The sequence below is a fragment of the Littorina saxatilis genome, linkage group LG3 (genome assembly GCF_037325665.1).
Source record: "Littorina saxatilis isolate snail1 linkage group LG3, US_GU_Lsax_2.0, whole genome shotgun sequence".
Classification (NCBI taxonomy): Eukaryota; Metazoa; Mollusca; class Gastropoda; order Littorinimorpha; family Littorinidae; genus Littorina; species Littorina saxatilis.
This window is the reverse complement of record NC_090247.1, coordinates 37,905,333-37,921,750: the sequence shown is the minus strand read 5'-3', so window position 1 is coordinate 37,921,750 and position 16,418 is coordinate 37,905,333. Positions and strand designations below refer to the sequence as shown.

Here is a 16,418-nt window from a genome sequence, read left to right as displayed (position 1 = left end):
GACACCCGAAGTATACACGTTCCAAGATGGTAAAGGTAAGGTTACTCGTATAATTTATCACGAGCTACGCTTTGCTCTGTTTCTGGGTTCGATTTTGGTCGTAGTCAGCACCGACTTGTGGTTGTAGTTCGACTTGTATAATATTAAATTGTATAAGATTATTGTATAATCCAATGCTGAAATGTCCCTTGACGAGTACAAAAGAAGGAAAGAGTTTGCATATGGTTGGAGGACACAGGCATGATTTTGGAGTGCATGTCGTATGTTACTGGTTGTAATTCTGTTTAAGTACAAATAAGAGAGAGAGAGAGAGAGAGAGAGAGAGAGAGAGAGAGAGAGAGAGAGAGAGAGAGAGAGAGAGAGAGAGAGAGAGAGAGAGAGAGAGAGAGAGAGAGAGAGAGTGTGGTCAGGTGGTACTGATGGCGAGAGACTTTGTCAACCCATGGTATCCAACTAAGAAGCAAACCACTCTCTCAATGGTAGCTTCTGTTGGCATGGGAGACTACCCTCATCTGACAACCCCAAGGGGATATCTGTGAAGGGAAACACTTTGATTTAAGGCCAAAGTGTAGAATTGATATTTATTAAGAAAGAATTTAGAAATTTAGACAAGTTTTAACCAAGAAATTAGGTTAAAACAAGGGAAATTTGAAAAAAGCCTAAAGGGAGGTAACTCTGTACCAGCCTGCAGATCCAGAAATGGATACGCGAACAAGTTAGATCTAATTTTGAAAAGGTTAAACAGGAAAAGCGAAAATATATATACGACTTGTGTCTGTGTGTGTGTGTGTGTGTGTGTCTGTGTGTTCGCGATGCACGCCCAAGGTTCTCGATGGATCTGTTTCAAATTTGGTGGCCATATTCAGGTACACCCCGGACATAACCTGGTCGATGAGATATTTCAACACGTGCTCTCAGCGCGCAGCGCTGAACCGATTTTGGTTTTTCTCTGGATCCATTCCCAGTAACTCTTCCTTATCTTCTCCAGTGTTTTCAGCGTTTATCTCCCTTCCTTCGTGTGGCGTCAATCCATATTCCCGTTTCTATTTTTAGAAGGTCACTGTCGACAACGCTCAATCCATATTCCCATTATACTATTTTTAGAAGGTCACTGTTCGACTTGTATAATATGTTTTGCGCGTTTATCTCCCTTCCTTCGTGCGGTGCGCCAGCAAAGCCGGCGTACACCCGGCATAGCCGGGTCCCTGGCGCAGCCGGGTATTCGGCTCGTCTTCTTCCCGGCGCATCTAGTATATATATATACTAGATGATTACCCGCTTCGCCGGGTACCGGCTTCGCCGGGATGCCCGGCTTTGCCGGGAAGAAGTAGAGCCGCCGGAAGCCGGGGGTGAGTGGCGCACCGTATGCGGTTGACGCCACACGAAGGAAGGGAGATAAACGCGCAAAACACTGGAGAAGATAAGGAAGAGTTACTGGGAATGGATGTACAGAAAAACCATAAAAAGCAAAATCGGTTCAGCGCTGCGCGCTGAAAGCACGTGTTGAAAATTTTCATCGACCAGATTGTGTCCGGGGTCTACCTGAATATGCCCACCAAATTTGAAGCAGATCCATCAAGAACTTTGGCCGTGCATAGTGAACAGACAGAAAAACAGACAGACAGACACACACAAGCCGTATATAGATATAGATATAATAAAACATCAGAAGTTGTGAAAGAAACAATTGAAAGTATCAATTATATAAGAAAATATATATGTGTGTGTTCGGACTCGTTACTGCCTGCCTTGCGTTCGCATGGACAGCATGCATCAAGATCGTTGCGCACGTTAAATATCAAAAACTTAACTATTGATATACAAGACTGGACATGACGACTGGTGGTATGGACAGACACGCGCACGCGCGTACGCACACATACACACACACACACACACACACACACACACACACACACACACACACACACACACACACACACACACACACACACACACACACACACACACTCTCTCTCTCCGTCTCTCTGTCTCTCTGTCTGTCTCTCTCTCTCTCTTATTTGTACTTAAACAGAATTACAACCAGTAACATACGACATGCACTCCAAAATCTTGCCTGTGTCCTCCAACCACATGCAAACTCTTTCCTTCTTTTGTACTCGTCAAGGGACATTTCAGCACACCACTTGGCGACTTGAGACGCTAGAATTTAAATTGACACACGTTTACAACCACACTTCACGCAGCGAGGGATACCGAGGCTTTTTATGGGCAATAACTTCGCAGGACCCTAAAACTGTACAGAAACCTGGCTTAACACACTCGCACAGAATGGTCGTTGGAATGGGCTGTTGACCCGATTGTACAAAGGATGGTAGGCAGGTACACATGCACAGGACGAAATGGCAGATGTGTGTATTGTAGTAGTCAGTAGCTAGGCTACGTGTACGCGTTCGTGTCAGTCTATCCTTAGTTTTAGGGATACGTTTTTCTGCAAATAAAATAAATCGACAAAGAAGACGTGTTTTTGTAAGTAACCCACGTAACGAACAACGAAATTATTTGTAACTTGAATTGGACAGGATTGTATGGCGAGGATTTGGATTGGATTGGGTTGTATTTGTATTCAATTTTATTGCATTGCACTTTGTTGCATTGTATTGTATTGCAATGCATTGTATTGCATTGTAATAAACTAATATATATTGTAATGTATTGTAATGTACTGAAAGCAGCGCACATAATTATTTCGAACTAGAGGAATACCCGGCTTCGCCGGGGTGAATCGCGAGACAGAGACTGACAGCGTGGCGGTTCACCACAATCACCTTTGAAGGCGAAGTCCTCTCAAACGGGATTGAGAATTTTAGAGCTTATTTCTAAGCCCTATATTATCTGTTATGCTTCTCAAATGCCAGAACATACAGACAGACAAAAGCCGCCAGACCCCATCACAAAACAGAACTCTACAATCCACAGGTGTTGCCTCCACACACACACACACACACACACACACACACAGACACACACACACACACACACACACACACACACACACACACACACACACACACACACACACACACACACACACACACACACACACACACACACACACACACACACACACACACACACACACACACACACACACACACACACACACACACACACACACACACACACACACACACACACACACACACACACACACACACACACACACACACACACACACACACACACACACACACACACACACACACACACACACACACACACACACACACACACACACACACACACACACACACACACACACACACACACACACACACACACACACACACACACACACACACACACACACACACACACACACACACACACACACACACACACACACACACACACACACACACACACACACACACACACACACACACACACACACACACACACACACACACACACACACACACACACACACACACACACACACACACACACACACACACACACACACACACACACACACACACACACACACACACACACACACACACACACACACACACACACACACACACACACACACACACACACACACACACACACACACACACACACACACACACACACACACACACACACACACACACACACACACACACACACACACACACACACACACACACACACACACACACACACACACACACACACACACACACACACACACACACACACACACACACACACACACACACACACACACACACACACACACACACACACACACACACACACACACACACACACACACACACACACACACACACACACACACACACACACACACACACACACACACACACACACACACACACACACACACACACACACACACACACACACACACACACACACACACACACACACACACACACACACACACACACACACACACACACACACACACAGACACAGAAGCCGTATATATCTATATAGAGATAGATGACAATGGATTTTTCGATAAATAGATTCGACCTTTGCACTTTTACAGTGAGGACAACTTACGGGTACATGCAAGGAAAGCCCACAACTTCTAAGGCGAACAACTCTGCAGAGTCTGCTGTGAAGGGCGACGGTAGTCTCCCTGTCACACTCGACCCCCTTTGAATGAACTTTGTCCCCAAAGTTCCGAACCATGGACCCGCCAAGCTTAGGTCCCTCCCAGGTGGAATGGGAACAGCACGAAAATGATTCAGTGGCCTGAACATTTCATGTCGAGTCCCATCGCTGTCGACGACGCTAAATGTAACCGAGTGCCGAAACACCACAATCACCTTTGAAGTCCACTCAAACGGGATTGAGAATAACTGTTATGGCTTCTCAAAGGAAAGCCTGAACATACAGACACACCAAAGCCGCCAGACCACATCACAAACAGAACTGTACAATCCACAGGTGTTGCCCCCCCACACACGCACACACACACACTCTCACACACACACACACACACACACACACACACACACACACACACACACACACACACACACACACACACACACACACACACACACACACACACACACACACACACAGAAGCCGTATATATATGTATATCTATATCTATAAATATATAGAGATAGATGACAGTGTATTTTTCGCGTGGCTATAAATTGATTCGACCTTTTCACTTTTACAGTAAGGACAACTTACGGGTGCAAGGAAAGTGTTCTGGACAGTGCAGACATTCTAAAAATAGTAACGTAGTAACGGGAATATGGATTGACGCCACACGAAGGAAGGGAGATAAACGCTGAAAACATTGGAGAAGATAAGGAAGAGTTACTGGGAATGGATCCAGAGAAAAACTAAAATCGGTTCAGCGCTGCGCGCTGAGAGCACGTGTTGAAATATCTCATTGACCAGGTTATGTCCGGGGTGTACCTGAATATGGCCACCAAATTTGAAACAGATCCATCGAGAACCTTGGGCGTGCATCGCGAACACACAGACACACACACACACACACACACACTGACACAAGTCGTATATATATATATAGATAGATAGATGAAAGAGGCTACTTCTACCAGCACAATGACGTGAAACGGAGGAATCAATGGACTAAGCTGGTCTGACGTGGTTTTGCGTGGTTGTACTTAATTAAACTGACAATGCACGGGTTTTGCACTTTAATTATCTCACGCACCTGTTCAAATCCCGTTTTTTTGTTTTTTGTATGTTGTAACAGTAATTAGCTAAAGCAGCAACTGTTGCGGACCACATTGAACAACAAGGTCGTATGTGAGAGTTGCTGTGTTTCTTAATTGTGCTGTTGTTTTGTTTTCTGTGCTCTCTCTCTCTCTCAGTCTCTCTCTCTCTCTCTCTCTCTCTCTCTCTCTCTCTCTCTCTCTCTCTCTCTCTCTCTCTCTCTCTCTCCGCCCGCCCCCTCCCGCCCCCCACCGCCCCCACCTCAACTTATGTCACCTCCACCCTCCGCTCTCTTCTGTTACTAGTTTCTCCATCTTACACTGCCACGACCAAGGGATGTCAAAAGCACGATGGTGAAGCTGCTAAATGCCTAAATTGGTTGATTTTAAGCGCTCTCTCTCTCACACACACCATTACCCCACCCGTCCCTTCAGCCTACCACCAGAGACTTTAGAGTACACAGAGACGCTTCATCCTTCTTTGCGCTGCGGTGCGAAAGTGAGACCGGCCACCAGCGCGCGGGAAAAGAGCCACTCCCTGCCGCACAAGGAAGTTCGCGTATAGTGGCTGCTGTCGGTTGTGTTTATATCACGTTTGTATTAACATACTGTCTGTTCTGTCCGGCTGACAGTGCTGCAAAAAGTAACTGAACGAAAAAATATGTTTGTTTGTGAACATCCTTTTCAAATGACCATAAAAACACTGCAGAAAATGGTGAAGATTAAAATTAAATCAAATTTACTTAGGCGGCAATAGTGACCCGCTGCATCGCTGTAGTTATGCAAACATGATTCAAGTCAGTCAGTGTCTAGTCACGAACTAACCGTCGTTATTTTTGTGTGTTTTAGTCAAATACAAATACACACTAGTACTGTATACATGGTCAGTTAAGCCTGAGAAAAATATAGTGTCAGGAATAAATCGTTAACGAAATAGTTCCCGGTCAAATCGGTAACTAAGGCATTTAGTCAACTTGGCGTCGTCCCAGCACCTCTAAACTGAAATGGGTAGTCAATTGCACGGAGCTAAGAAATTATCATGTAACTGTAAAATACAGCAACTTAAACAACATTATTGTGACCAAGCTGACTTTAATTAAAGAATCTTGATCGATCGATGATTGTCTTATTTCTTATCGGTTGCTTCTTTCTTGTTCAGAAAGCTCTCTCTCTCTCTCTCTCTTTTTCTGAGTCAGTTACACACACACACACATACATACGCACACACACACACACACACACACACACACACACACACACACACACACACACACACACACACACACACACACACACATGAATTGAGATGAATTAACGAGGTACGGACCGACTGGGTGACACTTTGAACAGCCGCGGCATCGTCACAAGTATTCTAGTTTGAGAAGTTTTCGCCTTTTGCGCGGCTTGGACGAAGAAGAGAATCAATTGTTCAGTTGTCCTTCAAAACAAAATTAAGCCTGATGTTGAACTGCACAATCAGATTGTTGAGCTTGTGTACAGTGTGTGTTTTCTCTGTTCTGGTACAATACAATACACGCAGTTCGACGCTGCACTTTTTACTGATTTTCCGACATTTAACGAGTGAAAAAAAACAAAAAAAACAAACCTCACCTGCTCGCTTCCTTAGGAAATTTGAACATCCTGAAGCCTTTGGCATGTGAGTTTAAGCAATTGATGGCCAAAGACCATGCCCCGCTGTGTTTTCTTTTTGGTGCGGCCATGGTTGTGCTGCACGATATCGCTACTGCTGTGGAAAGCGAAAGTAGGGTTTTACATGTTTCCGCGTGGTGGCGCCACGGGGCTTCCTGTTTCAATTTTCAGCGCCAAATGAAGCGTCTCTGTTTACTCTACAGTCTCTGCTACCACTACCTCCCCCTTCTCAGCCCTTGCAGGGCCTCACACACACACCTTGTCAAACGGCGTTGTGTCAGCTGAGACGCAGCATTCCAAATTTATTCGCCCGGGACATGGTATGGTACCTGGCGCTATAGCTCCAACATCTAATTTATGCGTCCCCAAGCTCGTTTCTATCTTTCCGCTTGTCGATTTCAATGAAGCGTGCATGTCAACGTCTCACCCATTAGTGTCCATGTAATGAGATGTTGGGCGGTTTGATTGGTCAGCTGAGGGGCCCTCAAAGCGCGTCACGTTTTCACGTGGGCTGAAATTGACGTGGGAACTTCTTGGTGGACGATTGCGTTGTTGCTGTTTGCACTGACGGTTTGAACCTCATTAGAAAGCGTGCACGTTTTTCGTGGGTACAAGAGAACGCAAAAGTGAAGTGAAGAAACCAAAACAAGCAACTCCCGAACAAACAAACAAAAATAACCAACAACTACACACTTGATCATCGTCATCATCAAGCTTCGACAGTTATAATGAGTGTTTGTTTTATTCTCAATACAGTTAGATCGCCATTAGGCTGTGACTATCAAAGAGAGAGGGGGATCGGAGAGAGAGAGAGGACATGCACAAATTTGGCCACAGAGCCATTTGTTTGAAAGGAGAGAGAGAGAGAGAGAGAGAGAGAGAGAGAGAGAGAGAGAGAGAGAGAGAGAGAGAGAGAGAGAGAGAGAGAGTACATTTGCATAAATGTATGTATAATTTCTGCTCTACGTATTTGGCTGATGATAATCTGACACTTCAGTTCACAGCTAGAGCACAGTAACAGGAATAATTTATCTTAACACTTTACAGACTGCTCACCAAGCCCCAAATATTAGCCCACAGACCGATACATGTGTAGTTTGGTTAAAGGTACCTTCTCTCCCGTGTAAATCATCTTGTAAACCACCATGCATCTGTCCAGATTGCTCCAGTCGATAAGAGCAACTTTGCACTTTGACTACCGTTTACAAGTTTTCTGTCCAGACTGCTCCAGTCGATAAGAGCAACTTTGCACTTTGACTACCGTTTACAAGTTTTCTGTCCAGACTGCTCCAGTCGATAAGAGCAACTTTGCACTTTGACTACCGTTTACAAGTTTTCTGTCCAGACTGCTCCAGTCGATAAGAGCAACTTTGCACTTTGACTACCGTTTACAAGTTTTCTGTCCAGACTGCTCCAGTCGATAAGAGCAACTTTGCACTTTGACTACCGTTTACAAGTTTTCTGTCCAGACTGCTCCAGTCGATAAGAGCAACTTTGCACTTTGACTACCGTTTACAAGTTTTCTGTCCAGAATGGTACTTTTTTGTTGAGTTTTGTTTGCAACTGACACGATTGTCAATCTGCTACATTGATGTAGCAAAACAAAAAAAAATAAAATCCAAGCCAGCACAGAATGTAGCCACTGAACTGATCATTTTTTGGTATGCGTCCCACAGAAAGGATGCTCTTTGTTCCATGTGAAACCCTGATGAGATCTATGGTGGTGGACATGATATTGCACGCATGAACTTCATGCGTGCAATATCATGTCCACCACCATAGATGAAGGACTCTTCCTTTAAGCACCAGCTGAAGTCAGCCAGAATGCCAAGGTTTAGCGTGTGATTTATGGGGTATGAAGGAGAACCGGTTAAACAAAATAAAATAAACAAAAGCATTATTTTGCCTGGAGAGCAAAGGTGTTGAACAAAAAACAGAATTTCATAGAAAAAACTGATGATTCAGTAATAGAAATTTCTTTACAGACCGAGATCAAATGAGAATATGTGTCTCTCAGCTTTGGAAAATCCCCCCACCATCACCACCATGACGCGTTCTTGTTGTGACATCGTAGCCTTTACCCCTTTAATGACGTCATGACTTTTGTGTGTTGTGTGCAGGTTTGTTGGCGTGACCACAATGGACGTGGAGTTCGAGAGACTGGACATGAACCAGTGTCCACTGGCAGAGGGAAACCCCGCGCCCAACTTCTTTGCCGGTACCGCTCGTTGCCGGCCCACTACCATGGTAAGTGGACTTTGTTGAAATTCAGACTTAAACGTCCTCAGTGGGAGAAGTGGCAACTTAGGGACATGTCTTTTTAATAGGCTGTCAACACAAAATTTGCAAACATTAAATTCTTCCTCCCAACCCATCCCATTACCAGAGACTCCACTCCCCCCCCCCCCCCCCCCCCTTGTAAGACCACTACGAATTTGAAAAATTGAGGTCTTAAAAAGGGGTTACAGTTGCATAGATAACGAACAAGAAATATGTAAAAGTCTTAAAGGGGGGGGGGGAGGAGGGGTGTCTTAAAAGGGGTACCACTGTACTCACAACAGAAGCAGGAACAAAGTATTTTGAATCCTCATCTCTGAAATGGGAGGGGGCAGGGTGCCGGAGGAAGCAGTGGGAGGAATGAGTGCATTAAGTAATACCAGGTGAAAGAAATAGTCTTTTAGTTTTAGTCATTTTTGTATTGTATGGGGAGATTTATATTGCGCTTAACGTTCTCTAAGCGCTTTACATATTAATTTCTGCCGTGTGAGATGGAATTTTTTACACAATATAATCACGTATTCACATCGGCCAGCAAACCTCAAGCCTATTAGGGCGAGCATTCACCTTTCACGGCCTTTATTCCAAGTCACACGGGTATTTGGTGGACATTTTTATCTATGCCTATACAATATTGCCAGAAAAGACCCTTTTGTCAACCGTGGGATCTTTAACGTGCACACCCCAATGTAGTGTACACGAAGGGACCTCGGTTTTTCGTCTCATCCGAAAGACTAGCACTTGAACCCACCACCTAGGTTAGGAAAGGGGGGAGAAAATTGCTAACGCCCTGACCCAGGGGCAAGTGCGTTTACCACTCGGCCACCCAGACCACTTTCATTTGCGTTGAAAAGCTGCCTGTGCTTCTAAAAGAGAGAAATGGTGTATGCTGGCATGTTGCAATACTTCAACCAACTATTCTGTGGGCAGAAAATGTCAGCAGCAAGTTGTCTGTTCTTTGATTTTGGCTTATTGTGCGCGCGTGTGGTTAATATTTGTATGAAGACGGGGGAGGTAAATGAATCATTTGTAAGAGTAGTAAAACAAACCCAAGCAGTTGTTATTTTAGTCGCTGCTAATTTGGGGTATAAACACTCCTATAGTCATATCAGTATCTGTTACCTTTGCTCCTGGCATTGACTGTTGTGTTTCGATTTTCTTCAGGGGAATTTGAAATAACTTTCTTGCTGAATAAAAAAATAAAAAGAGACATTGACACCAAAATGCACTATGTAATCTCGGAAAGAGATATTTTTTTTATATTTTTCTTTCGAAATAGCTTTTTTGCCTGCAACTTTCTATGTTATAGATATGTGCGTGGATCAAGGTAAAAAGTAGGCCTACAAAATGACTTGAAAAGAAGTTCCCTTTACTTTGTCTGTCATTGTCTTGCCCTGTAGTTGTTGCTTCCTCAGACGTTGGTAGCTGTTTTTTGTTAATCCTGTTTACGTCTTCATTTTCAATGATGGGTGTATTCCTGAATTTGCCCCGTGGAAGTCATGTGTTGTATTGAAATAAACCAAACCATTTTAGACTTTTTGTACGATGACACACTTTTGCAGGGTTGATTCCACAAACTTGCAACCAGAGGTGTAATGTTGTGTTTGCGTTTCACTGCTGCTTCTTGCTTTTTGCTAGTCAGGAACCTGAAATGTAAGTTTGTAAAATCTTGTTACTTAGATTTCCTCTACAGTCTACAGAGATGAATCTCTTAAAACATTCTGGCCCAACTTTTACGGGCTATTGAACCACAGGAGCTTGTATCCAATCGCCGGTCGATCATTATTTACTCCTTATTCCCTACAGTCTACTTACTACTACAGTCTACTATTCACTGACTAGTAGTAGTAAGGGTAAGCATGCAGCAGTAAATAATAAACATGCAGGAGTAAAAAATGATCGACCGGCGGTTGGATACAAGCTCCTGTGGACTAAACCCTCTTACGCGTTGCTAATGACGTCATTTTGTCTGTTTCAGTGCGATCCCCTGATGGGATTCGGATTCCGAAGAGGCGGGTACCAGTGTGTGTGTCAGCCCGGGTACTACTACCCCTGGTGGCACGACGGTCCCTTCCAGGGCTTGGAGGTTGAGCAGGCCACCTGGGAAGAATATCAGTATGGGTTCGACTGCCTGTCCGTGGGTGGTGAGTGTTTTTTGTGTGTGTGTCATGAGAGTATGTGTGTGTGTGTGTGTGTGTGTGTGTGTGTGTGTGTGTGTGTGTGTTGTGAGAGTTTGTGTGTGTGTTGAGTGTGTGTGTGTGTGGGTGTGTGTGTGTGGTCTGTCTGTCTGTCTGCCTATCTGTCTGTCTGTCTTGTCCGTCCTGATGCGGTTAATTAAGTGTGACCTGAATACATCCGCGGCTGTCACGGAGTGGCTAATTTTAAGAAAGCAAAAAATGACTGTTTTTTTAGGTGTTGTAGGCTGTGCTTTAGGAAGCAGAGATACTGTGATTTTCTCTTGATGTTTGAGTGTGTGTGTGTGTGTGTGTGAAGAGAACAAAGTAACTGTTTCTTACTGCACTATTTGCAGCATCGAGACTGTTGAAAGGTTAAAACATTTCTGTCACTTTTTTCAGAGAGAATGCTGACCCCCGACATAGCTCCAGAGTTTGTGACACGCAAGCGGCGGTCCATTTACACGGCCAAGAACAGGTTCATGGACACTCTGCCTAAAACACAGAGCGTGATACTCACTCCCCGGCAGAAACGCAGTGTTATGGAAGCCCTGAAGGAACACCGGGAAGAAATGAAGAAACTCGAAGACGCTCAGGCCGAAGAGAACCCCAAAATTCTCAAGAAGCGCTTCGTACCCAACAAGTCTAACAAGGTAAATTCAGTAAAGGCACAAAAAAACAGTCAGGAGCTTAAGAAATAGTCGACGAACAAACTGATAACACACAGCCAAACAAACAAAACAAGCTGGGGTGCCCGGGAGCTAAAAAGTAGAGCACAGGTAATTTATAACCTTTTTTCTTTATTTGGTGTTTAACGTCGTTTTCAACCGTTCAAGGTTATATCGCAACGGGGAAAGGGGGGAGATGGGATAGAGCCACTTGTTAATTGTTTCTTGTTCACAAAAGCACTAATCAAAAAATTGCTCCTGGGGCTTGCAACGTAGTACATATACAGTCGAACCCACTTAAAACGAACACGCTAGTTACGAATTTTGACTTATAACGAATTAGTTTTAAGTTCCCAACTGAATACCTCTTTCTTCATGCTTAAAAAAAATGCTTAAAACGAATTCTTTATAACGAATTTACGCTTATAACGAGCACTTTTTGGATTCCCAAGCATGCATAATGTCTGTAATTTACTCACGCTTATGACGAAATCTTTAAACTCGTCCCGAGATCGACATATCATGGGAATTTGAGAAGTTTGAATACACGTGTGTCAAAGTCTTCCCTTGCGTCGACTGCTTGAACCATTGCTCAACCGATCACTGAATAAAGTTAAACTGATTACACTGTACTCACAAAACAATTTCAAATTTAGAATCAAAGTGATTGATAGCTCAGACACTGAACATGAATGACTGACTGACGTTTATTTCCTTCGCGAATACCAAAAACGAAACATCGAACGGAAGCCATTGCCAAAAAATATAGATGCCAGAGTGGTTTCCCTTGGACAAGGGAAACCACTCTCTCAACGTTTGCGTTCGCCGGTTCGCGATAGTTTATCAGTCAGTCAGTGCTTTCGATTTGGATTTGAACATCATGTTGCAACAAAAAAACAAAAAACTAAATTGGCCAAGGTTTGCTACCCGTCGCCAAGGTAAGTGATTCCGGACAAATGATAGGAACACCGCGAATGTGGACAGTGTCAGTGTGTGCGCGTGTGTGTGACCAAAAACGTAACAACTGGATGAAACATCTGTGTGCTCACTCTCACTCAAACTCAACAATCATCACTCAACATGAGACACACATGAACATGTACCTGAATATGTCACTTTATTGTCTAAACGTGAAGCAGCATGAAAGTTGCGAAAGAAACAAATTGAAACACCATAAAATGTACAAGACTTAAAAAAAAAAAAAAAAAAAATAAAAAAAAAAAATAGATCAATTTTCTTAATACGAATTTTGGTTAAGACGAATTTTTTTTCCGATCCCCAGTGATTCGTCTTAAGCGAGTTCGACTGTATGACCTTACTGGGAGAATGCAAGTTTCCAGTACAAAGGACTTAACATTTCTTACACACTGCTTGACTAAAATCTTTGCAAACATTGACTATATTCTATACAAGAAACACTTAACAAGGGTAAAAGGAGAAACAGAATCCGTTAGTCGCCTCTTACGACATGCTGGGGAGCATCGGGTAAATTCTTCCCCCTAACCCGCAGGAGGAAATTTATAACCAAGCAGCCAAGGTGAGGAGGGGAAACGTGAGAACAGACCACCTAGGCAGTGTTTCTCTCTCTCTCTCTCTACCCAAGGGGGATTTGATGTGATCACATGCGCTATTCTAACATCCTTTTAAACATTCTATCTTTCAGCCACTCTTCTGCCTCCCGCGGGTTAGGGGGAGTCCCATATTGGTTGGGACGAGAAAGAATTTACCCGATGCTCCCCAGCATGTCGTAAGAGACAACTAACGGATTCTGTTTCTCCTTTTACTACTACAGTAGTACCCTCCCCCCCCTTTTAAGACCTCCAAAAATATGAGAAAGTCAGCTCTTAAAAGGGTGGTCTTGAAATAGTGGTAATTCTCAGGCATGGGAATTGTCCGCCGAATTTTTTTTTTGTTCCGCCGAAAAAGCAAAAGTGTCCGCCGAAAAAAATAAAGGGGGGGAGGCACACAAAAAAAAGCACCGGTTACTTTTGCCTTTGCGCAAAAGTCCGCGAAAACTTTCCGTACTTTGTTCACGCACTGCCTCAGTTACTTGAACTTTTATGTTTGAAAGTAAACCAGATTGCACAGATTGTGTTACAAGTTACATTTTCCTGTTTGTCTCAACAGATCAAATTTTTTTTTAAATTTAAACCATATAATACATGTATATATTTTTTTCTTCAAAAAAGCAAAAATTGGTACTAAAAACTTTGATTCTAAAAACAGAATTTAATGGCAAACTTGGAGCTCACATGACACCAAATTGCACCATCTGGGTTCTTTTGAGAATTTTTTTCTGGGGGGGCATGCCCCCGGAGCCCCCTAGTAAGGCTAGGCGCTTTGCGCCGTCGACTTGACGCTTCACGTCTTCAAATTTCAGCCTTTTTTACAATTTTCAATTCCCATGCCTGAATTCTACAGAGGTTCTGAACAGAAAGTTGTGGGAAAACAAGGTGTTGAACTACATTGTCTTACATCTAAAAAATAAAAAATAAAAACCACAAAAAACATCACACGCTCATATTTGGTCAACACACATGCCGGAAACTGACGAGCAACAGTAACGGCCTCGGCATTGAAAACATGGATCGGGTGGAATATAGTGGATACCAGCGAGATTTTAAACATGAGCAGAGTAACCGTAAAATTCCGGTACTAGGCGCGGAGTGACGCATTTTGCTACCGAAAAAAATCCGGTATCCGTCCAGAAAGAGTTGAAAGGGGGTTTCTAATCTATTCGTGTCGTACGTGCAGGGGTCAGCGAGCGCCCACAGTCGTATGAAGCGGGCGGCAGTGGACGAGGAGGCGGCCAACAGGATGCAGCGGATCATGGACCGCAAGTACCAGACCAGCATCAAGAACTGCGGCGACAAGAAGGCCTACGAGCTCTTCCTGCCTGGCGACGTCAACTTTGGTAAGCGCTGGCAGGTTTTCGTGGTTCTGTAGTGTTGTTCTCAGGCCGGGGTCTTCTTCGGTCACCGACGCGTGATTGTTTGATCTGACGCATTGGTCATGTGCCAGTTTTGCTATTTCATGTTCTTACGTTTTATTTTGTATGTTGTCTGATGCTGTGATGCACCACACGGCGGGGATATAGCTCAGTTGGTAGCGCGCTGGATTTGTATTCAGTTGGCCGCTGTCAGCGTGAGTTCGATCCCAGGTTCGGCGGAAATTTATTTCAGAGTCAACTTTGTGTGCAGACTCTCTTCGGTGTCCGAACCCTCCCCCCGTGTACACTACATTGGGTGTGCACGTTAAAGATCCCACGATTGACAAAAGGGTCTTTCCTGGCAAAATTGCTTAGGCACAGTTAATAATTGTCTACCTATACCCGTGTGACTTGGAATAATAGGCCGTGAAAGGTAAATATGCGCCGAAATGGCTGCAATCTACTGGCCGTATAAAATTTCATCTCACACGGCATCACTGCAGAGCGCCTAGAACTGTACCCACGGAATATGCGCGATATAAGCGTCATTGATTGATTGATTGATTGACCACACCTGAGTTTCTCTTCTTGAGATAATAAAGTTTTCTTTGTATATGTCGACCATCGGATTGTTTTGACATGTAGTTCTTCTGACCAAACAGTGTTTTGTAGCCAGATCACTTGGACCTACGTGTATGCACATGTACCAATTGATTTATGGATCCAGCCTGGTTGTGGTGTTCATTGCAGGAGTGGAACGTCAGTTCGAGGCACAGGGTCGCACGGCGTTGCGCCTGGCTCACTTCATGAGCAACTTCCTGCAGAATGTGGACGAGTACGAAGAGTTCGGTGACCTGAAGGGTGACCGACGTCTGAACGAAACACAGATCTTCGCCGAGGTCATCGCTAACATCATGGGCGACTTCAGGTCAGTTGTTAGGTCAAGACTTTGATTATTATTTCCGGTCATGGCTGAGAGACATTTTCTTGTGGGGAGATTTCGAGACATTGTATTTGCCATTTAAGAAACAGAAGTGGGTGATATTTCAGCGTTTTTGAGTGCATTGTGTTAACCTAATCGTCATGCATTCAGTCTTCGTGATTATATTAAAGAATAAGTCGCGTAAGGCAAAAATACAACATTTAGTCAAGCTGTCGAACTCACAGGCTGAAAAAATGCAGTGCGTTCAGTTTCATTCTGTGAGTTCTGTGAAACTGAACGCACTGCATTTTTTCAGCAAGACCGTATACTCGTAGCATTGTCAGATCAAAGCTCGTCGCAAAGGCAGTGCAATTGACAATCCAGAATAGAGCGTTAGTGGTTTCGCTGAGTAGGATAGCACGCTTTTCTGTATCTCTATTCTTTTTAACTTTCTGAGCTTGTTTTTAAATCCAATTATATCTTATGTATATGTTTTTGGAATCAAGAACCGACAAAGAATAAGATGAAATTGTTTTTAAATCGATTTCGGAAATTTGATTTTAATCATAATTTTTATATTTTTAATTTTCAGAGCTTCTGTTTAGTCCGAAT

General features: G+C 43.7%; 1 protein-coding gene across 1 annotated transcript in view; it reads left to right on the top strand.

The window, feature by feature from the left end:
- Positions 1–16,418, top strand: part of LOC138962284 (uncharacterized) — a 56,872-nt gene that overhangs the window by 25,266 nt on the left and 15,188 nt on the right. The window contains exons 2-6 of the mRNA XM_070334036.1: positions 8,957–9,083; positions 11,092–11,257; positions 11,690–11,940; positions 14,710–14,869; positions 15,635–15,812. Coding sequence (XP_070190137.1) covers positions 8,957–9,083; positions 11,092–11,257; positions 11,690–11,940; positions 14,710–14,869; positions 15,635–15,812 — 882 coding nt within the window. The remainder of the gene's footprint in view (positions 1–8,956; positions 9,084–11,091; positions 11,258–11,689; positions 11,941–14,709; positions 14,870–15,634; positions 15,813–16,418) is intronic.